General features: G+C 32.8%; 1 protein-coding gene across 4 annotated transcripts in view; it reads left to right on the top strand.

The window, feature by feature from the left end:
• mtus1a (microtubule associated tumor suppressor 1a) overlaps nucleotides 1–24,441 on the top strand; it is a 46,489-nt gene that overhangs the window by 17,451 nt on the left and 4,597 nt on the right. For 2 of the 4 annotated variants that reach the window (XM_056472061.1, XM_056472059.1), the window contains 7 exons: nucleotides 7,073–7,293; nucleotides 13,359–13,425; nucleotides 20,777–20,991; nucleotides 21,824–21,929; nucleotides 22,318–22,391; nucleotides 22,509–22,604; nucleotides 24,307–24,420. In XM_056472061.1, coding sequence (XP_056328036.1) covers nucleotides 7,073–7,293; nucleotides 13,359–13,425; nucleotides 20,777–20,991; nucleotides 21,824–21,929; nucleotides 22,318–22,391; nucleotides 22,509–22,604; nucleotides 24,307–24,420 — 893 coding nt within the window. Of the gene's footprint in view, nucleotides 1–840; nucleotides 1,169–1,335; nucleotides 1,441–7,072; nucleotides 7,294–13,358; nucleotides 13,426–20,776; nucleotides 20,992–21,823; nucleotides 21,930–22,317; nucleotides 22,392–22,508; nucleotides 22,605–24,306; nucleotides 24,421–24,441 lie in introns of those variants that run through there. The other 2 variants (XM_056472062.1, XM_056472060.1) reach the window with 2 other exon arrangements.

A 24,441-nucleotide genomic window follows, 5' to 3' on the forward strand; every position in this document is an offset into this window, starting at 1 on the left:
CTTATTCAGCTCAGAGAGCAAGATGTAAAAATGAACGTTTTAATTACACTTTATAAAGACTTTAATAGTGTACATTCATGATTCTGTTCCTAGCCAGCCTTTCAAGAGGAATATGGAAAATAAGTTAAGCCCACAGCTGTCACCCCCCCATTTTGAGTTCATACAATGTATAGGATTTAATATCTAGGTTATATATTATATAGTTTGTTGAATTAGTTCCTGTTTAGGCAAAAAAAAAAAAGGAAATGTACTTGTTAAAAACATCTGTTGTTGTTTTGCCCATGTTAATTTCTGAAAGCTCATTACTGCCACTTGATACAAACTCTCATTTGTAAATTAATAGTGCAGACGTCTGAGGCATATCTGTAATTGAAAGGGAAATGCCATTAATAAATCAGATATTCATAAAAAAAAACTAAATTTGGATAAATTATTGCAATTTCCACAATTCAAGTGCCAATGCAAGTTTATATCATGTCATTTTGACAAGAAAAATAGTCCGCTAGTGATAGAATATTTATTTATACGTTTCTATTTTTCATCTAAACAAGCTTTCATATAAATGACTTTTCTAGACCTGCTAAGAGTGCATTTCTTGTCAAACATCTTGCTATATGCTTTTAATTTCACTTCATTTACGTTGGGGGATGGTTAAAAATGGCGGGAGAGAAAGCTGGAAATGGGAGTGAACCCTCCCACCATCCCACTTCTGCTCTCCTGTTTACTCCTCCCAGTGCCCTCCCTTCACTCTCTCCTTCCTTCGGTTCCCCCAGCATCCTACACCTACTTAACACCCAGCGCAAAGCCAGAGATGCTGAGTGTCACTGGATAAGAGCTCAAAACCGGTGGATTAATGCTTATTTTAATCCACGCTGCTTCAGATAATTTCTTCTTGCTAAAGTATGGCCGGCGGACAACGAATCTCTTCTTTCTCCTTTTTTTCCTCACAGTCTTTGCCATTTGTTTGGCAAGTGTTTTTTGCTTTAGCATCATCTGTGTGTGTTTTTGCTTTGCTTAAGTAGAGTTCTCTTTTTACATCTTTTCCTCAAGATGTTTTTCTCCCCCAAATTGTCTCTGTCCAACATCCATGTGAGGCTGACAGCAAAGGGATTGCTGAGAAACCTCCAGCTGCTGTCAGGATGCGAGATTGCTGTTGTGTTTCGGGCAGGTCTGCAGCTTCAGTAAACCTTGTTTCTGCTCTCCCTCCTTCTGTACAGACCTTTCAAAGTAGCTCTCAAGGTGCTGTCTTCAATCGTGTGCTGGTCATTCTATCTTTAGACTGTTTTTCTCTCTGTGCCAAAGAGTATTTGATATTTGTGCAACGGTCAGTAGGCATCTTCTTGCTAGACACAAATAGAGCCTGAGGTGTTTATGTAAATAAAATGTATATCTGTGCCGCGGTTTGGGTCCTGGTGGTTACCTACCAAGTCAGTAGATTAAGTAAGTTCCTATTTGATTTATTAATTTCTCAGGTGAGTTTGTTTTTATGTATAGAAACCTGATTTTGAGGGTTTTATGTTCTCTTATTGGTTTTGGCTTTAGAAGTTAGGTTGAATGTAATGTCTGTAGTTCAATTTGCATAGAGGAGATGCTGTTGGTAGAAACCTTTTTATAGTTACTGGACAAATAAGGACTATATCAAGAAAGGGAATGTCTATTTATTTCATGTCTGTAACCGCACAGAGGACTGTATTTGAGCTAAATAGGTTTGGATAAGGTTTCATCCAGTTGAAATATCACTCTAAATATAAATGCAACATTTATAATTATAGCTTTAATGATAACCTGATTGATGTCTAAGTCTGTTTTGTGTATATTGCCTTTGGTAGGATATGCTAGCCTAGTTGACTGAATCTTTTCAAAACAGTTATATTGTTTAATCTGTAATTGTTAAATGCATAAAATACTTGATTGTAATTCCAATGTAATTTTTTTCATTAGTCATCAGCCTAGAGCATTTTAGAGCTGGAGATTATTTTAGTGGTTTTCATAACTAGCACAAACCAAGAGATCTTTTTACATATGGGAAAACTCCCCTAGATGCTGTTGTGTAGTATGTTAGATTAAAGAAAAAAGATAGATAGATAGATAGATAGATAGATAGATAGATAGATAGATAGATAGATAGATAGATAGATAGATAGATAGATAGATAGATAGATAGATAGATAGATAGATAGATATAGATCTCTCTATATTTACTGAAATCCCACAATATATCACATCAGATGTAAGAATTAGCTTTAGCTGAACTAGCTTTATCACTCTGCGTGTTAGATTCAAATGTGTTCCCTGGGTCACCCAACCTTAATTAAAATAAAGATTAATTACCTCCACTGTAATTACTAGGTAGAAAATTTTATTTGTTAACCATGTTGAAGAAAAAAGGCTTGATCACTTAAACTCATATTGGATTTTTATCTAAAAATCTTTTTTTTTTTTTTTTTTGAGAATTCTGCCCCAATGTGTTAAAAAAAGATGCTAAAATGGCTGTGTTATTTCAAAATTGATGCTAAAAGGCTTTCAAATAAATCTACTAGTGACTGTAGTTGCAAAAATGATTGCTGTTTGAATGTAATTTAAAGCTGATTAACCAGGCATAGGAAAGCATTTTAAGATGGAAGATATAAAGCCAAACTTCAGCATTTGAAGAGCTGTTAACCACAGAGACCTCTAGTGGACGCTGTTGAAACTATAAAAAATAAGAGACTTTCTTAAAAGGACAGACAGTTCACCTAAAAATATTTCAAATTTACTCACCCTCCACTTATTCAAAGATGCTTGGGTTTCTTTCTTTTTTAAACCAGTAGGCATTGGGTTCCATATTTTTTACTATGAATATCAAAGGCTAGCATTGTTCAAAATTCATCATAATATCTGTTGCAAATGGTTTCAAACCTTGTGAAGTTTTGTAACCATCTGAAGGTGACTGATTTGTAAGTTCTTTTGCACTGGATCCAAAAATGAATATTCTGTCATCATACTCACCCTCCACTTTAAAACCTGCTTTAGTTTCTTTCTTCTTTCTACTGTTGAATAAGATATTTAGAAAATGTTGGAAACCTGTAACCACTGACTACCATAGTACTTGTGTTTCCTAGTGTGGAACTCAATGGTTACAGGTTTCTCAGCTTTCTGAATTATTCCTTTGAGCATGCTGTCTGTAGGACTGAAGCTAATTAATGTTACCAACTTTGTGGGAATTGGCTTGCCTTAAATTAGTGAATTTAACTTTAATATATGCAAGGCTGAAGAACCGATTTAATTTTGTCTGTTTTTCTTTTTTTATTTTTTTTCCTAGCAGCATAACTGATTGTTTAACGTAAATTTAGCCTTCAATGCACCTGCAGTCTGTTGTTCAGCACAATTGACCAGCAGAGGGAGCCACTCAAATGTTTACTTAGAACTGACACCTTATGGTTTGAATTATACTGCAATTCAAATGTGTTGGCTAAGAGGATTTCTGATGTGACCTAATTTTTTTGCCTTTTAAAAATATGCTGCTAATTTTTAAAAGAATTCAATTTAAATAAAATGACAATTTTGGAACATAACAATCACATTTGAGGCTGCAGCACATCTTTATTCAGACTGGTCTGTATGTTTCTTTATTAATGTGTATTTCAGTTTATCAGCGATTTTGTGCATCATTTAAAAATGTATAAAAACACAAGCTAGCTTATCATAAGGATTGAAATGTTTCCAGTTTCTTCAATCCATAAGCTTAAGATGAGCTAAACGGGTCTGTTTATTTTATGGGTGGGTACAGTGAACTAACAGACCTGGAGCTGTTTGCAACTTTGTCTTGAAGGCGTAACAGGATGCCGGATGGAAAGAACATTCATATATATTGAATGCTCTCTCAGTCTATTTTAAAGGTCTGTTTCAGCAGTAAATGTTGGTGTTAGACCATGCCTATTGAAAATCTTTTATTGACTTTTGGATCAGGTTCCTGAGGTGGTAGGCATCCAAATGAGTGGAACAATGTTTCCACCCTTATTGCTTAGTTGTTTCTCGATGAGTCTATCTGGTCTGTGTTTCTAATAGTGTTAAACGATGCACATTCTGTGACTTTTTGAATGCTGTCTCTTAACGGCCTATTGTGTGTGTTTTTATATATATATATATATATATATATATATATATATATATATATATATATATATATATATATATATATATATACATATACATATACATATACATATACATATACATATACATATACATATATATATATATATATATATATATATATATATATATATATATATATATATGGTGATAAGGTTTGTCTTTTACATTGAAACTTAAAAAAATGCAAGGGATTTGGCTTTAAAATATAGACGTTTTTTTTAATTATTAAAACATTATATAAAATGATTTAAATCACACATTTATATTTTTTTCTCTTAATTAAATTGTAAGGCATTCTGTTATTCAGTAAAATGCACAGCTAAAATGGTTCCAGAGAGGTCTTGACTGCGTTGTTTTATATCATTTTGCTTGGTTAATTTCAGTTAAGAGACTTTAACAGTAAAATTAGGAAAATCCATGGCATTTATTGAAAGGAGAAAAATGGTGAACTATTTCCATGTTATTCCAACTGAAATATTGTTTTATTATATGAATGGTATTTTGTTTTTGTTTTTTCTGCTTTTTAACACGCATTGTAAAAAATATCAGTAAATTAGCAGTTTTTCCAAATTTTTTAATTCATGTTTTTATTTTCTCCATTTATTTTTGCTCTTTAAATTGCATTATGGGACCTCAATCTTTCTTCCTATTTATTTTAACCTTGAACATTTCGAAAAGTGGCTTTTATTAACATTTCACCACCTTGGAGTTATAAGGTTCTAGCTGCGTGATTTTGATTTTGAGATGTTGAGCTTCAAAGTTTTTGCTTTCCATATAGCATACACTGTGTGTAACATTTTTTTTTGTTTGTTTGTTTTTTTTTAATAAGTCTTTAAATGTAAACAACTTATTAAAATGACAACTTATTTACATTATGGGATGTTTTTTTATAAGAAAATGTCAATAACTCAATTTTGACATGTCAGATAGAACCTTATAATTCTCAGGTGACGATTTATTAACCGTTTGAAGTGATATATTTTGTGGGTTGGTGTTGTATATTGCTGTACAAAAATCTTTTAATCAACTGCCTTATTAAACCGACGTATTGGTTTCTATATTTCTTATACATTATATTGTTTCAAACTACTAAAATGCGACACACTTAAGGGGCTTTTCTTGCCATTGATGCTTGGATAACATGCATACTTCTCTTTAATAACAAATATAACTGCAATATAAATTAATCTACAGGACAATCATCCATCACGCTTTTTCTAATGAATTATAATAAGAGCAAAACTTTATTTGCATAATATTGGCTATTGATGATGGTGTCATTTTTACTATATAGGCTATATATATATTTGAAGAGTTCAGATGTAAAAACCTCAAAGTGCCGTCTGAAATTTTCTTTTAAATTTAGCATTTATTTTTCAACCTCTTATCTTTTATATTTAGTTATTTCATGTTAAAGACAATGAAAAGTCTTCATTCTTAAAGAAAAATCTTTGCCATAAAAGTGAATTTACTGAAGCTAGACAAAAGAGCCAGAAAAAAATTCTCATGTCTAGGTTCAATAAGTTCACTTTTATTGCAAAGATTGGGTTCTTTTCATTGCCTTAAACATGAAATGAATAACTGAAGATGAAGATATGAGGCTGAGAAAAATACTCATTATAGAAGAAAATTCTAGATGGCGTCTAAACTCTTTATATATAATTATATATAATTATTATTTAAAAATTTTTTTTTTTTTAAATCAGCATTTTTTTAAATATATCAGAGAGCTTTGTACAAACCTACAGTATAATGCCCAATTTTGTCTGTTCCACAATTTCAGTTGTGCATGTTTATCTCGCACTCAAATGTTTACTGTTTGTTCAAACTACTGACTTAAACTTAGTGGAAACAACACAATTATTGAGTTTTTTTAGATTGAACTAGAACTTAGATTGAACTAGAACTTAATTGTTTGTTCATTCCACTTGTAAAAAAAATTGTAAAAACTAATAAGTTAACTTAATTTCTTAATGTTGTCCCAACACAAATCAATTGTGTGGAACCCAGCATTTTTTACAGTGTTTTTTTTTTTAAATGACAATAATGTTTGAAAACTTCAGACACTAGTGGAAGAAAAAGTAAGCATTTTAGCATCATCTTAAAATGGCATCACAATCTTAGAACACATTGGAGCCTCAGTTCACCATACCTTGCTTATATTACTTGTTTTAAAGAATTGAACTGACATGTCATCATTGATTTCTACTTTACTATATGCAAGTATACGCAAGTTAAAATTATATAAAAGTAGAAAAGGATGATGAATTTATTTGTTGTTGTTGTTGTTTTTGACGGTTTAGAAATGACTTTGCAGATGTAAACTAGCTGTGAATGAGTTGCTGTTGAAGTGACATTAGAGGAGGGAGGTCTCGCTGAGTTTGTGTCCCACCCCTGCCTTATTAAAGCTGGCATTTCAGCAATGTCAAAGGCTGCTCACACTGAACTGTTATGTAATAACTCTGCTGGGACAAACGGGATTAACAAAACAGACTTTAGGTGTTGGCATTGGGGAAAAAATGTTAATTTAAAAGTTGTACTATATGTACCTCTTTACAGCTTTATATTGAAACAATTCTAAGTCAGTTGCAAAGTTTAGGTGCCCTTCCTGTAGCTTTGAGGCCCACTTTGTTAGAAGGATTTATGTCCTGATTATGTCCTGGTGTTATATTTATGAGATGATGTAAATGAAAACCACAGTGGCATAGCCTTGCTATAATAAGAGGCCTCTGATGGCTGGATCCACAGAGGGGAAGATAACATTTTGTGATGGGACAAGCGTTGTCTCATTCAGGCTTGCATTTTGTACTTTCTTATGTTTGGATTTCAAATGAACAAGCGACACAGTCAGGTCTAAGGTCTTATGAAGGAGGAGCACCTTGAAGGAAAATAATGCTGAATGTTGTCACAGTACTAAATGCTTGCTCTCTTACAGTTGACAATAACAAGTCAAGGACGAGCTCCCGAAATCCACAGCCGCCGACGAATGGGCAACCGGATCTGGTGCCACCAGAGAGCAAATCCAGAAATGTGGAGTATTACAAGGCTCAGTGTGAAAAGAAGAACCAGACCATCCAACAACTGGAGAACACGCTTATATCCAACAACCGGCGGTTCGAGGCTGTCGCTGTGGTCGTAAAGCATCTCTATGCTGAGGTGTGGAGCTTATTATTATTATTATTATTATTATGTATTTATTATCATTGTGCTGTGAAGAAGACATTAATATTAAATGAGGAAGATGTCCCATCAGTTGACCAGTTAGGGTTGGATTACTTGGGTTAGGGTTGGATATCTAAATGAGCACCCAGCATAGATTTCATTGGTTTTGAGTTCTGATGTTTGTTTGAAGGTAGGTTTTGTGTTACTATTCTACTCCCTCATGCTGTGTTTTTTTTTTTTTTTTATTCCTTTTCTTTGTGGCACTTTGCTTATGAATTACTTTAGTGTCACATATAGAGTACAATGATTTTCAAATCTATTCTATATATACAACTTTCTGAAGTTGAGCTTTCTTTTCGTTTTTAGTTGCTATATATAGTTACTATATACCTGACATTGATTTAAAGAGATTCCAAAATTACATTTAACAACCAGATAATATGAGCCATCCATATATTAGCATTTTTATAATTAAATACACACAAAAATCACCCCAAAAAATCCAAAAACAAAACTCTTTTTTTAGACCTTGAATTTAATCATCACAGAACCACAACAGGACAGTAATGCATTAGCGTACCAATATATAAACATGCATACATGCAGTACAAACATGCATACACTAAAAAATGCTGGGTTCCACACAATTCCCTCTCGTTGTCCCAAAACAAAGCGATTAAATTTCAAATTTCTGTAGATTGAATATAAAACAATTAAGTTGTCCCCTCCAAAAATCTCAAGAATTGTGTTGACTCAGCTCATTTTAAATAACTAGTTTGAACAAACAGCAAAAGTTATTTTTTGAGTGTACTTGCATACATAATGTATAAATATATCCATCAACTTGACCTCAGTTGTTGAATTGTTTTTTCCAGATAATGGCAACTGATTGGAGTAACAATTTATTTCTACTTTAAAGCATAATAAGTCCCCCAAATATTGATTTCTAGTTAAAAACACACAAATTCTGTTTTAAACATGTCTGAAATCATGGCACCTTTTTATTTTATGCAAAAAATATATATTTTCAATTAATTTCAATTTAAAAGGAAAGCAATATGTTAATAACATATTAAACATATTTCTTAAATGCATATATATATATATATATATATATATATATATATATATATATATATATATATATATATATATATATATATATATATATATATATATATATATACATACATACATACATATACATATATATATATATATATATATATATATATATATATATATATATATATATATATATATATATATATATATGGATGGATGGATGGATGGATGGATATATATATATATAGATAGTAGTATTATTTGTTAAGTTTTTTTGCTATTCCCTTTTAACTCCTCATACTGACCTGCTGAAACTCATGTTACATGTAATCTCTCCTGCCATTCTTGACTTGGACTGATACAAGCTTGCTAATTTTAGAATGGTCCTTGATAAAAACCTGATATGAAGGCCGGTTGGCAGTACATGTGTAATGTTAATAGTGAGAAAAGGACAACAGTCTGAGCGCTATACAGAAGGAAAGCAGAAGTGCAGTTTGTCTGAGCTGACCAGCTTTTCTCTGAAGTGCATTTTGGCTGCCTCTGCTGAATCTGGACCAGGACCAACTTTAAACTAAAAGGCACTACCATAATTAAGCAGTAGCTCATATAGAATCAGTCCATAAAAAAGCAGTGTATATTTTTAAAGAGCTAAAAATCGAAATCAGTTTCTCTTCATGCTTCATTTAAATTAAATTATATTTCAAGTATAATACTATAGATTATTTAAATATGTAAAATAGATTTTAAATAATTTTATTTATAAATTTCTTTAGTCACATGAAAATCCATATTTACTTTATTTTTTTTTATAGTATTAAACATTCAACTGTAGTTTACCATGATTTTATCTATCAGTTTTTCTATTATAGTAATAACAAATGTATGTGGAAAAATCTTAATGTAGTTTTAATTCTAATAATCTATGTAACAAATATAATAAACATTATATAATAAACGATTCTTCATTGCATACAGCAAAAAAATGGTGATTGTGTATAGCTTTGTATAAAAGTATCTGCTAAATGAATAGATTGAAGATTTGTATATTGATTGTGAGTGGATGTAGGAGTCTAAATGCTAAATGTCATGATGGCTCATTTGTAGATCCTGATTAAGAGGGTGTTGGGGGATTGTAGTGTCCCGTATAGGAATCTTTCAATGCATTCATTAATTTTATGAGAGGTTCCTAGGCTTCTCTGTGTTTGTGTGAAAGCACCAGCTGCTGTCTCGATATTGTCCGAACAGAAGCATGCTGGGATACCTAGAGAGCTGCTGGAGGCTGCTTCATCTCCTTTTGTTTGCAATGAGCTGTCAGCACACTGTGCACACTGCCATAAGTTCACTAGAAGAGGCCACACATGCTTTTCCCTCTGAAACTATATCATTAATTCATAGTTGATGATGATGATAAACTGAGGTTTTTTACAACTCATTTTTTTCTGATATACAGTTACAAAAAGTGATTATTTGTCTTATTATACAGCAGAGGTTATTATTGTTAATGTTGCTTTCTTTAAATAAATAATAAAAAGTACTAATAGAATGTGAATAATTAAGCAAAAAAACACTTGCGTACACACTGTTAGTCATTTTTTTACATTCATCTATTATTATTATTATTATTATTATTATTATTATTATTACTACTACTACTTTTAGTAGAAAGCTGTGATCTCTTCTGCATGAATGCAAAAAGAGCTACAATTTTCTATTATTATTTTATATATAATTTATTTTAGTAAAACTTTTTTTTCTGAAATATGCTAGAGGAATCATTTATTTTATATTAAATAAATATTCTATATTAAATGGTTTATACAGTAGTTTTCTATTACTTTTTATTATTATATTCTTCTACTTTTTCCATTATGATGATGATAATGATGATAATAATAATAATAACAACGATTTATTATAATATAAGATATTTTTTATAATACATTTCATAATATAACTATTATTTTATAATATAATATGGCAATAATAGTAATTTATTTATTAATAATAATAATAATAATAATAATAATAATAATAATTATTATTATTATTATTATTATTATTATTATTATTATTATTATTATTATTATTATTATTAAATAGTTCCCAGTGATGGGTTGCAGCTGAAAGGGCATCCGCTGCATAAAACATATATTGGATAAGTTGGTGGTTCGTTCCACTGGGGCAACCCCAGATTAATAAAGGGACTAAGCCGAAAAGAAAATGAATGAATGAATGAATGATTGAATTATTAAATAAATTATGATTGTTATAATTATATAAGAAATTATTATTATTATTATTATTATTATTATTATTATTATTCAATTATAATTATATAAGAAATTATTATTATTATTATTATTATTATTATTATTATTATTATTAAATTATAATTATATAAGAAATTATTATTATTATTATTATTATTAATAATAATAATAATAATAATAATAGTATTCAATTATAATTATATAAGAAATTGTTGTTGTTGTTGTTGTTAATAATAAATTATAATTACATTATAATAAATTATTGTAATTATTGTCGCTGTTGTTGTTGTTGTTGTTATTATTATTATTATTATTATTATTATTATAAAAAATTATTCCATTATGTTCTACTTTATTAATATCATTAATTTCATTAAGTCATAAAATTGAAAGGATTATTATAAAATAATTTTATTCTGAGATCCTTGTTTTAATTAGTGTCCATTTTTAAATTGACAACTTTGACTTTTAAAGTCCATCAGTCAAATAACAATTAATAAGTAAATACAAATGTGCATTGTTATCAAATTCTAAGCTACTGCTGAAACTAAAGCCATCTTCCCCTGTCCTGTGTGAAGGTCACCTCTTACTGTAACACACACCATTACATGAACTACCACTCAATCATGCAACTGTCACAAATGTCATGTTTCTCTCAGTTTCTCTTTACTCTTTTCTTTCTCCGGGTGTCCTAAAGTACAGAGTTTCTCCATCATCCTTCTAAAGCACAATACACCGCCTCCCTCCATTGCTCTTCTATTAGACACATTACGGTATCCTTTCACCACAGACAAGGGCAGTGGTTGGGTGAGCTGGAAGCCAATGATCTTATTCCACTACAGTCTGTCAGATGTAGAGCGAGACTGCAGAGAGAGAGGAGCTGGAGGTGCAGGGCTTCATGCATCTGGACTGAAGTCACAGACACGAGATCATGGGCTGCTCCGGCAGCAAAGTGTGCCTTAATTCTGCCTGCGCTGGACACAGGGTAAAGATATATCATTCTTATTGCAGGACAAGGCTGGATAGATTCGTAATGGGATGGTTGTGGAAAGTGTCTCATTTCAGTGAGATGTTGTTGTGAAGATGTGATCATGAGGAGTTTGATTGATATAAACGTGGTTCTTTTAGTGAGTGCAGCTATGTATTGATTGTTTTTGAGGGAAAGGGCAGGTCAGGACAGCGGGTTTTAACTGTCTTTGTGTTGGTTTGAGGAGGCTGACAGCACTGCAGCTGCTGTGACGCTGGGTGACTTTAAAAAGAAAGAGGTGCTGGTGGTTTTGTTGCTCTACATATTGGTGTTGATGTTTTTATACATTTCTTTTACATCAGGCATTGAGAGCTGTCATTGTTGTGTTTTAGTTCCACAGCTGTGTTGTCACTTGACTGTTGCACAATGTTATTCTTAACTCTTGTGATCAATTTTAAAGAAGTTACACATTGGGACATGCTGGACAAGAATGTCAGTGTCAGAAATGATCATAAATGTATAATATTTAGTTTTCTTGACCTGATAACTAACAAAAAATCATTCATTTGAAGGGTTTTAGCCCTTTTCATTTTAGTTTGTTTACATAATGATTTTATAATTTTTTTTTAGGATTTTTTTCATTTTATATTAATGTCTAAACTTATTATTATTATTATTATTATTATTATTATTCATTCAATCATTCATTCATTCATTTTCTTTTTGGCTTAGTCCGGGGGCTATTAATCAAGGGGACGTTTTACGCAGCAGATGCCCTTCCAGCTGCAACCCATCACTGGGAAACACCCATACACTCTAATTCACTCATACATTACGGTCAATTTTGTTTACCCAATTCACCTACACCACGTCTTTGGACTTGTGGCGGAAACTGGAGCAGCCAGCAGAAACCCACGTGAACACGTGGGGGGACCTGTATACTCCACACCGAAATGCTAATTGGCCAAGCCGAGGCTCAAACCAGCGACCTTCTTGCTGTGAGGCGATCGTGCTACCCACAACTTATTATTGTTGTTGTTATTATTATTATTATTATTATTATTATTATTATTATTGGAAAAGTCAATGATCATGATCTAAAAATATTTGAAGTGGAGGGTAATTTTAAGAACAAAACTCGCACTTTTATCAATGTATACATGGAAAATACACACAATTCATTTATTTATTTACTAATTTGTTGGTTTTATTTATTTGTTTGTTCATTTATTTGTTTATTTATACACTATTTAATTAATTTGACCTGCAGTTTTTAATAGCAGAAAATCTGTAATCAATTTTCTTAAGTTTCAAGTCATAGCCCTTTTTTTAAATGTATCATTAAAAACATTTTAAGCCTTGCCAACAAAGTGGAAGCCTTTTAACAGAAAAGTGTGTCTGAAATGTCACTACGATTAAATATTGCTGTTTTAATAGGTTTTCATGGGGGCAAATTTGTCCTGAAAGTCCTTGGAAGATCTCTCTCCTGTACCTGCTGCAGAATACATTTGTGAAATGAAATGTTGAAGTTAATTTTAATTGCAAAAAAAATTAAAACAAACTGCACACCATGTTAATGCTGTTTTCATTAATACAGCCAAAATTAAATTAAAAAGACCAATCCATTCATACGGATGCTAAAATGTTAAGTTATTTGAAAGCTTGTCTGCTAAAGGAATTCCAGTGTTGTTTATTAGATTGCACATGGTTTTATGCCAACATACTTTCTGAATAATCTGATTTTGTGTTTTGTGCAGCATGAGGAGGTGATGAAGCAGCGACGGGATCTGTCTCAGGAGCTGGTCACCTTGCGTGAGGAGCTTGGTAAGTGCGTTTGTGTGAGTCACTGTAGACTGCTTGGCTTTCTCTGTCTGCTGATAGAAGGGAGAGAGCTGCCAGAATGTCACTGTTTGTAATTAATGCAATATTTGGATTGCGGGTCACAGGTGGTAATCAATGGGATGAGCAGTAGGTGTGCCGCTTGTTGTTGTAACATGCAGAATAAACTACCTCGACCTCTCATGCGAGCATGGGATTATGTGTCCTAACTTATTAGCAGAGCATTTCTGCTATTCATTTAAAGATGGAGAGAAATGTAGAAATATAGTCATATGCAGATATTGGTTTATGAAGTGACCAAAACTAAGCTAAATATACAGTCTTGTTTTGGGTATGCACACTCTAGACTTTTCTCATTTTTATTTTTTTAATTTTTGATTCAGAAAGGATGTGTTAAATTTAAAGTATCAGCAAAGGCATATATAAAATTACATATTTTTTATTAAAGGTTTCTCATGATCACAAATTCAGAAGAATCAGTAAGAGTGGAGTATTCAGATTACAGCTTCATTGTTTGTTTTTTCACATGATTATGATCATCATAAGTTAACATATTATGATTTATTGATTTTAATGGAAATTGTTTTATCGATTCCAAATAATAATTTTTTTTTTACATTTATTTAACTGATTTTGAAATTTTGTATTTTGATTCCAAAAAATCTCTTAAAATATTAGCTTGACCCCAGAATTAAGTTTGTCAATCTTTTAACTGCACATTAACATGTTCACAATTTTCAGATTGTCACATGCTAAACAAAATAATAATAATACTTTTAATATTACATTGATTAATTTAAGTGCTTCACAAACTCAGAGTTTGAAAAACCCTGAAGTAATATAATATGTTTTATTCATGTTGTTGAAAGCAAAGAATGGATTGCGTTTGCTTTGCCTTTGTACTTTTTGAAGGGACAAAACTATTAAATCTTTGTGAAATCAAGTCAGATTTCATTGCCTAAAATGTCTAGTTCTCATAAGTTTTTCACAGAAGTCTACCACTAATTGCCTTCTACTATATTTGCATTTCAGTCCATCATTTGTAGGTCACTAAGGTAGTCTGTTTTATTGTTCATGTTGAAAAGTCTCTCCTCTCCCATACAGTAATAATACTCATTTATGAGACGCGCCTCAAAAAACACAAGCTCAGCTCCTAAAATGTGAAGGTCATACTCATGCCTGTCGACAAGGTTAGACAAGTTTGATGTCCCTCACTACTGGGCAAAGTAACATGGAGAATTTAATTTAACCAGCGTCTCCCATGAGATCTATAATACATTGATTTCACAGCTCATATTACCACCTGGTAACTGAGCATGTGCAGTACAGTGATGAGGCCTTCTATTTATTTTTGACTGATCATATATAATATCACCTTCAGCTTTTATCAGGAATAAATTGAAAGTTCATCCAAAAAGTGAAAATTACAATTCCTCAAGGGGTTCCAAACTTTTTGCTGATTAACACTAAAGAAGATATTTTGAAGAATGTCGGATGTCATTGACTTCCAAAGTATTTGTGCCCCTGCTATGGGTGTCTATGGCTTCCAGTTTATAACATTCTTCAAAATGACTTATTTTGTGTTGATCAGAGGGGAAAGAAGTTCATAAACATCTGGAACCACTGAGTAAATATGAAGTAAATTTTCACATTTGGTTGAGCTATCACTTTAATTTATTTGAAATGACTGAATCAGAAAAGCAGTTTTCTCACGTTATAAACCTTTATGTCCTGCACATGATCTTTCTTTATTATTATAATCGCTGCTTAAACATAGTCAGGAATGTGCTAATACGCTTAAGACCCCAAAAAGAATTTCTTAGACCACCTTTGGGACCCACAGTATAGCTGCAGTAAATATTAGCAAAATTTACCCACAGATAGCTGTTAGTTTCAGCTTTCACCCTGCTATGGAGCGAGTGATGTCATTGCGCATACTGCAGCGTGATGTTTTTTGGCGCACACCCAGAATTCCCATATAAAACAAAAGTGTCTTTTAACACAGGACAACTGCTCTCGTCTAATGAAACGGGTGCTGTCTTCATACAAAACCTGATAGAACTGTGTCCAATCAATTTAGCTCGCTTTTTGCCATGTGACTTATTAACTTCTCAGTGCAGAATGGTAATGCATGTTGATATAGGCATGATTTTAGTCTAGACATTTTTATCTTAAAAATAACAATGTCACATGATTGTTTTGAATGAATTTAAACACCCAATGATGGTTCACCCAAAAATGAATATTTGCTGGGGATTTACTCACTCTTTAGACCGTTAAGGATTTTTTTTTTCAGTAAAGTGTTGAAGATGTCTTTTTTTTTTTTTTTTTTTTTTAAGCTGAATCTAGTCCTTTTGTTGATAAATGTATGTCAATGCTACCAGCACTTTTTAGAGTCAAAAAACATGTACAGTTTAATTAAATTGATTCCCGTGGCACTCAGCAATTCTATAAGGTCTTTTAAAGTGAAACAATCAGTCTGTGCAAGAAAATTAACGTAGATTCTAAACAACACTGTTGATCAAAATGAGGCTTTTCCTGAATGCAGCAACCTAAATAAAAGGGTAGATTACCTTTCAGGGCTCTATTTTAACGATCTAGGTGCAAAGTCTAAAGCGCATGGCGCAAAAGCATTAAGAGCGTGTCTGAATCAAATTTTGCTATTTTAAGGACTGAAAAATACAGTTTGCGCTGCGGTGCATGGTCTAACATTGTTGAGCTTATTCTCTTAATGAGTTAAAGGTGTGTTTTGAGAATAAGTCAATCAGTCTCATCTATTCCCTTTAAAAGTCAGTTGCATCACGCCATAGTGCATTTGCTATTTACTTGGTGGACTTTGTAAGTGGAAAAATTTAACGCTTCACTGGCGAGAAAACCATTAAAAAACCATCTGCAGTGTGAGGGTAAAGAGCCTCCTCCATTCTGCCTTTTTACTTTCTCTCTTTCGTGAATAAGGAAACGGAGTTGTACGCACTCCACTGAAGACTTCCATTAGCCTACATATTTAATTTAGTTTAAGTGCAAAGATTTGATTCAAAACTACTTCAAAATTCAGTTCTAATTTCCAGCATACGAATAAATAAACAATAATAATGAAGTATGGTCAAAAAACTGAATTCTATCCAACACACACTAAGCTTGTTTTTTTTTTTTTAATAAAACAAATTTAAATATGCATATTAGAAATAATAATAACATAATAATAACATTATACAAAAGCAAGATGAGGAAGGCATGGAGGCAGTGGTTTTTCTATTTATATAGAAAGTAAAAAATTGTATTATATTTTAATCCTTTTATTCTTTTTCATTTTTAAAGATATTTGCATATTGCTGTACAACCTATGTAATAAGCAATGTGTTTAAGGCGCACAACTAATGCGCTCTGGGCTGGACTTTAGAACAGTTTTCAGCTGGTCTATTTTAGTTCCTCAAAATACATGCCAACAATGCACCTTAACACGTCTCTTTTCTAGACTGACACCCATAAGTCCACAAAGTGACGCAAATGGATTTGCTACTTAAACAATGTCGCGCAAAACATGAAAATTAGGGTTACGCTGGTCTGAAAATTGTAACGCATCACAGCAAACACATCTTGCAGCTTATTGTGCTGGGTGTATGATAAGTGTTTATTAAGTGTTTATTACATAATTACATATAAGTAATATTCAATTTCTTGCACAGACCTATCAATGTATGTAATGTAATGTAGCCTTAATGTATAATCATGGCTATGGGTAGCATGGGTATTAGTTTTGTTTTGCTTGTGTATATTTTGACCCTCTACATGCCAGTAGCCATTGACTTTCATTATGTAAATCCCCAAGGATCATGGTTTCAACAGAACATAGTCTTTAATGTCTGAAGAAAAGTCACTTACATAAAGCATGAGAATATTTACAGAAACTTTTGGGTGAACTGTTCCTTTGAATATCCTTGTTTTTTCTTTTCCATTTTTATAAGACATTAGATACAAAAAAGAAGCACATACATTCATGTTAAGCGTTCCTCCTTATATTTTGCTATTTTCAGAAAAAATGACAGTTTTGTATATTCGTATGCAGTTGCACATACATTTTTGCTGATCTGTTTGTCCCTTTATTTTCTTCTCTGGTAAAAAAAAAAAAAAAAAAAAAGAGTCATCTTCCTAACTGTCTGCTTCTTGTTTGCATTATTTGGATTATTTTTAGGCCCTCAGCCTTGCGCTGCATCATAAATCTGACCTATAATAGAATTACTCTGCAGATTCATGAAATGCATTAGGCCATTAGGGAGCTGCGGGTCTGGCTCTTCTTCTCTGAGTGGATGTGATCATGGTTTACCTCTGTTAACTGTTGCTTGGACAGCCGGGTCATTAGATACATTTCTTCTCATTCAACCCCCGAAAGCAACTTTATAATGATTCTGATTGTACCTCATTGTCTTAAAAAGGGAAAATAAAGCTGGTGTTCATCTCTGAATATGGATAATTAGATTGCAGTGCCAGTAAGGGATGTGACCCAAGTTTCCCCCAGGAGAACAACAGCCGTTCTTGTGTTGGACTCATTAAAGTAATTCATTTGCCAACGTGCTCTTGACCTTGATAATAGATGAAGTTCAGAAACGCCTACTGATGCTCCAGTAAACAAATGAGACGAGCTGTTTTTTGTAATGAAGTTGAATATAAGCATGTTCTTGTAAACTTTGTTAGTTTTATCTGATTGTTTAATTATAGTGCTGTTGGTCAGTGACATAAGTGTTATAAAGAGACCTTTGCGTGCTTGGTATTTTTTTTTTATTATATTTAGTTTCATTTATTTTATTTTATTTATTTTTCATTTTATTTTAGTATTTTTTTATCCATTTTATTTTTTATTTAAAAAAACAAAAAAGTATGCTCTTGTATGCCACTTGTTGGATCTAGAGGACAATTTTTCCATTGTTTAAAGCAATGAAGTGGTTGAATTTTGTTTTTTTTTCTTTTTTTTTTCTAAGAAATACAAAAATTTGCCGATTGCCTAAAAAAAAGTATGTTTTTAATAATTTCAATAATAACTTTGATATCAGCACGGTTTTATCACACTGACATTTGTACTTTATGCCCGATTAAAGGAAGTCATATTTCAGTAAGAAACGGAAACTTAAGATCATGATGGAAGAGTTGTTTTTAAGCCTTTGTGTGTATGAATTGCATGCACAAATACAAAACCGCATGATATCTTTATAAATAACCAGCAAATAAATGACAGTTCAAATTAAATGATCTGTCTGTCTGTCTGTCTGTCTGTCTGTCTGTCTGTATCCATCCATCCATCCATCCATCCATCCATCCATCCATCCATCCATCCATCCATCCATCCATCCATCCATCCATCCATCCATCCATCCATCCATCCATCCATCCATCCATCCATCCATCCATCCATCCATCCATCCATCCATCCATCCATCCATCCATCCATCCATCCATCCATCCATCCATCCATCCATCCATCCATCCATCCATCCATCCATCCATCCATCCATCCATCCATCCATCCATCCATCCATCCATCCATCCATCCATCCATCCATCCATCCATCCATCCATCCATCCATCCATCCATCCGCATATATGCATGCACACACACACACATACAGGCATTCAAATAAATGGATATACGATTAAGAGATGCGTGCACACATACATGTTCATTTACATAAATGATGGCATGTAAATAAATGTAGGTATTTAAATAACTGCAAATATAATACATTAATAAAGTAAATATAGTTATTTAATGTGGTGGTTCAGTGGTTAGCATGTTGACTAACAGCAAGAAGGCTGCTGGTTACTGGCATTTCTGTGTGGAGTTTGCTACCTGTGTTCACGTGGGTTTCCTCCAGGTGCTCCGGTTTCCCCCACAGTCCAAAGACATGTAATATAGGAGAAATGAATGAGCTAAATTGGCCATAATATATGTGTCTGAATGTGAGAGTGTGTGGGTGTTTCCCAGTGCTGGGTTGTGGCTGGAAGGGCATCCCAGCGTAAAACATATGCTGGATAAGTTGTCAGTCGATTCTGCTGTGGTGACCCCTGATGAATAAAGGGACTAAGCCGAAGTAAAATGAATGAATGAGTTATTAAATGCATAACTGAATACATATTTAACTAAATGACAATATTAAAATTCAGGTACATATAGAGTATGCATGATGCATAAATAAATACATATATTTAAATAAATACAGATAGAAAAGAATTAATGGAGATTTTACAATAAAACAAAGAAAGAGTAAGTGGCAAAAACACAAAAAGAGAGGAAAAAGTATCATGTCGATGACCTGCCTACAGCTTTTAGACATGTGCATTAATTAAGGCATTTATAAGTCTGTCTATTGAAAATTCCAGCCTCATGTGTCTCCCACCAGTATATACCCTCAAACCTCATGCACTGGATTACTTCTAGCACACTTGTACACTACAAAGCCAGCAGCAGCTGCAGCATTCATTGTGCCACTTTATGTATAAACCACAGCAGCCCAGTGCAAATGTGCTCTGTGTTGGGCGGTAAAGTGTCATCTGTTCCCAACTAGAAGATTTGGGCAAAGAGGTGTAATGCTCAAAGGGACAGTGTCTGCGGCACACTTCCCCGCGACTATGAGGAAATGTCTGTCTGCATGCATTCCTTTGAACTTTCCCTTAGTTATAATTTGACGTGTTACGTGTAACAGTTGACTCTTTATTTACAGAAGCGTTAGAGATACAGGAACTGTAGAGACAACTGGGATTCAACACAGAATGCTTGAGTTATGAATCATCACGTCTCGTTGGCAAGGTCTCATGTCAAGGCAACAAATGGACATGTTGGCCTTTAAACATTTGCTCCACTGCTGTCTACATAGCATATCTATATTTTCATATGACAAACTGGTGCATTAGATCAGTCGCAGATGGCTGCTCTTTTTATATTCAGAGACTTGTTGACAGCATGCCAAAAAAGCCAATCATCTTAAATGCTGCTTTAATGTGATTGATTGAGGAAAGACACTGCAGGTGAATCAAGTAAAAAACTAATCCTTATTAATCATTATTTTCTATTACAAGCTATCAGAAATGTTCATTTAAATATGCTATTTAAGCATGATTTCATATACACTTCTAGCACAAAAAAAATAACATTTGATTAGAAGTCTGGTTTAAAAATATTGTTTAATTATTTTTAAACTAATTAGAGGCAAAGGTCATTACAGAGGTGATTTTTTGGGTATCTCTTATCACTCCATAATTCAGAAAATGCTGCTGACAGCTAAAATGAAAAGTTATCTTATGTTTTCTTTATATTATCCTCATAATGCTTTATATTGTTTTCCAGTAAGCTCGGGTCACTCCTGTGAACGTCTGGAGCAAGAGAAGGAGGATCTGCGCTCTGCTTTTGATGGAGTCCTGCAGAAGATCCAGGAGCAGCACCGCTTGGACCTCGCTGACCTCGAGGAGAGACTAAAGACATTCTACTCTACAGAATGGGAGAAAGTCCATCAGGCCTACCAGGAGGAGGCGGATAAGTGCAAAGCTCAGATGGAGCAGCAGGTTAGGAGCATAATGGCCTTTTTTTGTTATTTCCTCCTGTGTGATATCTTCAGTTGTCATAGTAGGCTAATACTTACAAATAATCAATACTTTGTCGTAGCTTTGTGAGTGGATTCTTTTTTTGGCCTATATGCCAAAGTACAAAAAAAAACTATGACCTATTAGTTGTAGTTAATAAATAAATAAATAAATAAGCTACAAATAATAAAAAGAAAATAACATTTTCTTATAAGGAAGTGTTGAAGTAGTTTTATGGCCTTTCAGTCAAAGTCAATTGTCAGGATAAATGGACAGTGAGACAGGCAGAATGACAGCTAGACTTGTTGTTAGCAATAGTAGCGTTGTTAGCATGCTTTAAGATTACTAGCATGCTTTAACATGTTGTTAACGTCCATCATCTTAATATGTTTACCTAGTTAATTGTTGTTTAAGCAGATTGCTTGTATTTTAGCAGGTTAACATGTTCTAGCATGTTGCTATCTTGTTTTAACAGATCATTAACATGTTTTGTTTTATTTTTTTGGTGTGTTTTGACTTGTTGGCACAGTTTAACTTTATAAAACGTCTTTACACATTTTATGTCTATCATGGTTCCCTTTTATTGGATATAGTATATTTAATTTAGAATATCTTAGATTGTCTTTAGTTCTTAAACATGAAATTTTTGCAAACTTTCCCCATAAGCTGTGATTTCATTACTTTTTTTTGAATCTTGGATATTAGCTCTGACCTTACAGGTGTTTGGACATACCATCTGCTTCCTTGATCAAGAAATAAAACAATAAAACATTTGCTAAATCATTTAACATTAACATTACCTTTGCTTGTCTAGCTGGAAGAGATTCGATCAAAACATGAGGTTTTGAAGAAAGAACTGGAATCTAGCCATATAATGGAGGTGGACGACCTTAAGCAGCAGTTTGAAGAATCTTTTAAAGGTAAATGGTTTTTTGTTTTGATTTTGTATTATTGGGGGGGATTAGAAATGTGTGCCCAGATGTGATTAATCTGACACAATGTTTCTTAAGAAACATCCAGTGTGAAAAAAATAATGATGGCATAAAGTTTTTTGATGATGGCATACAGGTTTAAATTGAAAAAGTCTTGTTTTCTTGCAAGGGTTAGGTTATAATAAATGTAGTCAAGTTGGAATATTGCTTGGACATTTAAGCATTTGGTGTGTGTGTGTGTGTGTGTGTGTGTGGTGTGTGTTTGTGTGTGTGTGTGTGTGTGTGTGCGCATACAAATATTGCACCTGTTACTTCAGTGTTGAAAGGCAATAACATTTCAACTTGTGCTCTGATATATTGTCTGACCTTTTAACAGGATTCAAACAGTCCCATAAAAAGGAAATGCAAAACCTCAATGAAACACTAAAAGAATCAGAAGACACGTTAACTGTAAGAATTATTTAAAGTATACCTCTCCCAATATAGGTGTTCCCTGTTTAATTTTGTTTCCATATTTTTCCTGTTGAAATGTAACACATTGATAACGGTGTGTTTCTTCTCAAACAGAATCAAATTCAGGATCTAATGACAGAAAACGACAGCCTCAAAGAGAAACTGAATGCTGAGGTAAAGCGAAGGATGGAGCTTGCTGAGAAAACACAGGTACTACATGTTAACACCTCTTTTTAGCTCAGACTCAACTTAGTGGCGCTGATAGTAATGGAGGGTTAATATTAGACTGGTCTTACCAATCAGGGATAAGGAGATCCTGGAACTCTTAACATTCTGAAAATCCTTTCATGAGTTTTTGATAACAACCCTGCCAGATCCTACCCTATAAATAGGTACAAAATGCACCACAAGCAAAGTTCATTTCTGTTTTTTCAGCTCGGGGCGCTTTTGGTCCTGTGCAATCTCTTACATTCATGTATTTTGCAGATGCTTTTATTTAAAAACTTTAACACATGACCCAGCAATTTATGCGATTTTATGCTCGTTTACACGTTGTTTGCACACTTTGGGTCAGTAAGATTTTTTTTTTTCAAGAAATAAAAAAATTAATACTTTTATTAAATAATGATGCAATGAATTGATTATGACAGGAAAAAAAAGTTGTTTTCAAAGTGTTAACATTAATGTTATAATAATAATGATGTTATTGTGCTCAAAATCTCTATGTTTTTACTATTTTACTATTACCTAATTTATATATATATTTTAAGATTCTTATGATACCATCTTATGATTCAAAAAGCAGACTATAAGCAAGATTTATGAATTACTCGACATGCATGATTTAGCATTCTTAGACTTACTTAAAAATACTTGGGAGACCGATTTAGATGAACCAATCTCAGATTAAATTTGGCACAAAATAATACAAGGAATTTTCTCATCCATATGCTTCAGACATGCTGTAATACAATTCAAAATTCTACTCTGCTGCACATGTCCAAAGCTTTACATGTACTGGATTAGTATTTTGAGACCTTTTCTGGGGCATATGGGGTGGTAGTAGTGCCATCACCATTTCTCGTGTTGTTCGGGGTGGCCCCTGAGAACGCTCCTCTTAACATAAGACAAATTAAAATGTTAGCCTTTGGTTCTCTTCTGGCTAGAAGACTGATATTGTTTAAATGGAAAGACCCTATTCCACCAACACATAATCACTGAATAAGGAAGTCTTATCTTCATCTTAAGTTAAAGAAAATAAGGCACACTATCAAAGGGTCTGGCAACCTTTCATCACTCTTGTGATAGAAATGGACGCACACAACATGAGAAAAAAAGGAACTAGTGTCATATTTTCATGTCATGTATTTTATTTTCTCTATGGACATTTGATCGTATATTGTTCCTAGATCTGGTGTTCTGTGAAAGGTGTGTTGTTAGTTTTTTTGTTTGCTCTGTATAAAGCAAAAAACAAATAGAAAAACCTTTAACAAAAAAAATTCTTATGAGACTTTGACTTCAGAGGAATAAAAAGCAAAATTACCATTTTAAAATTCACTGTATTGCTGATTGTACTGAAGTAATGGTCATGTATGACTAATCAACATATTTTAGAAATGCATAGCCTAGGTTTGGAAGGGTCACGTAATAACTACACTGCATGTATCATATGCTTAGAAATAGAGGAATGATACGATTTTTACAAAGAATTTTTAATATTGTACACATTATTTAACTGATTTTAATCTAACTCTACCAAAAAGTGTACAAAAGTGTCCTAACTTAACCCATTGTTTATTATATAAAACCCCCAAAAATGTAAACATAAAAAACATTATAATTACAGGATAGATTAGGATTGTCAGTATATATCTATCCCTGATCTCTCTTTCTTGTTGTTTTATTTAAAAAGGACTCCCACACCCTTTATTTGGAGCAGGAGCTCGAAAGCCTTAAAGTAGTGCTGGATATCAAAAACAAACAGATCCACGAACAGGACAAGAAACTCATGCAGATCGACAAACTGGTGAGTTCAGTCATGTTTTGC

This window comes from Danio aesculapii, chromosome 14, assembly GCF_903798145.1.
Source record: "Danio aesculapii chromosome 14, fDanAes4.1, whole genome shotgun sequence".
Classification (NCBI taxonomy): domain Eukaryota; kingdom Metazoa; phylum Chordata; class Actinopteri; order Cypriniformes; family Danionidae; genus Danio; species Danio aesculapii.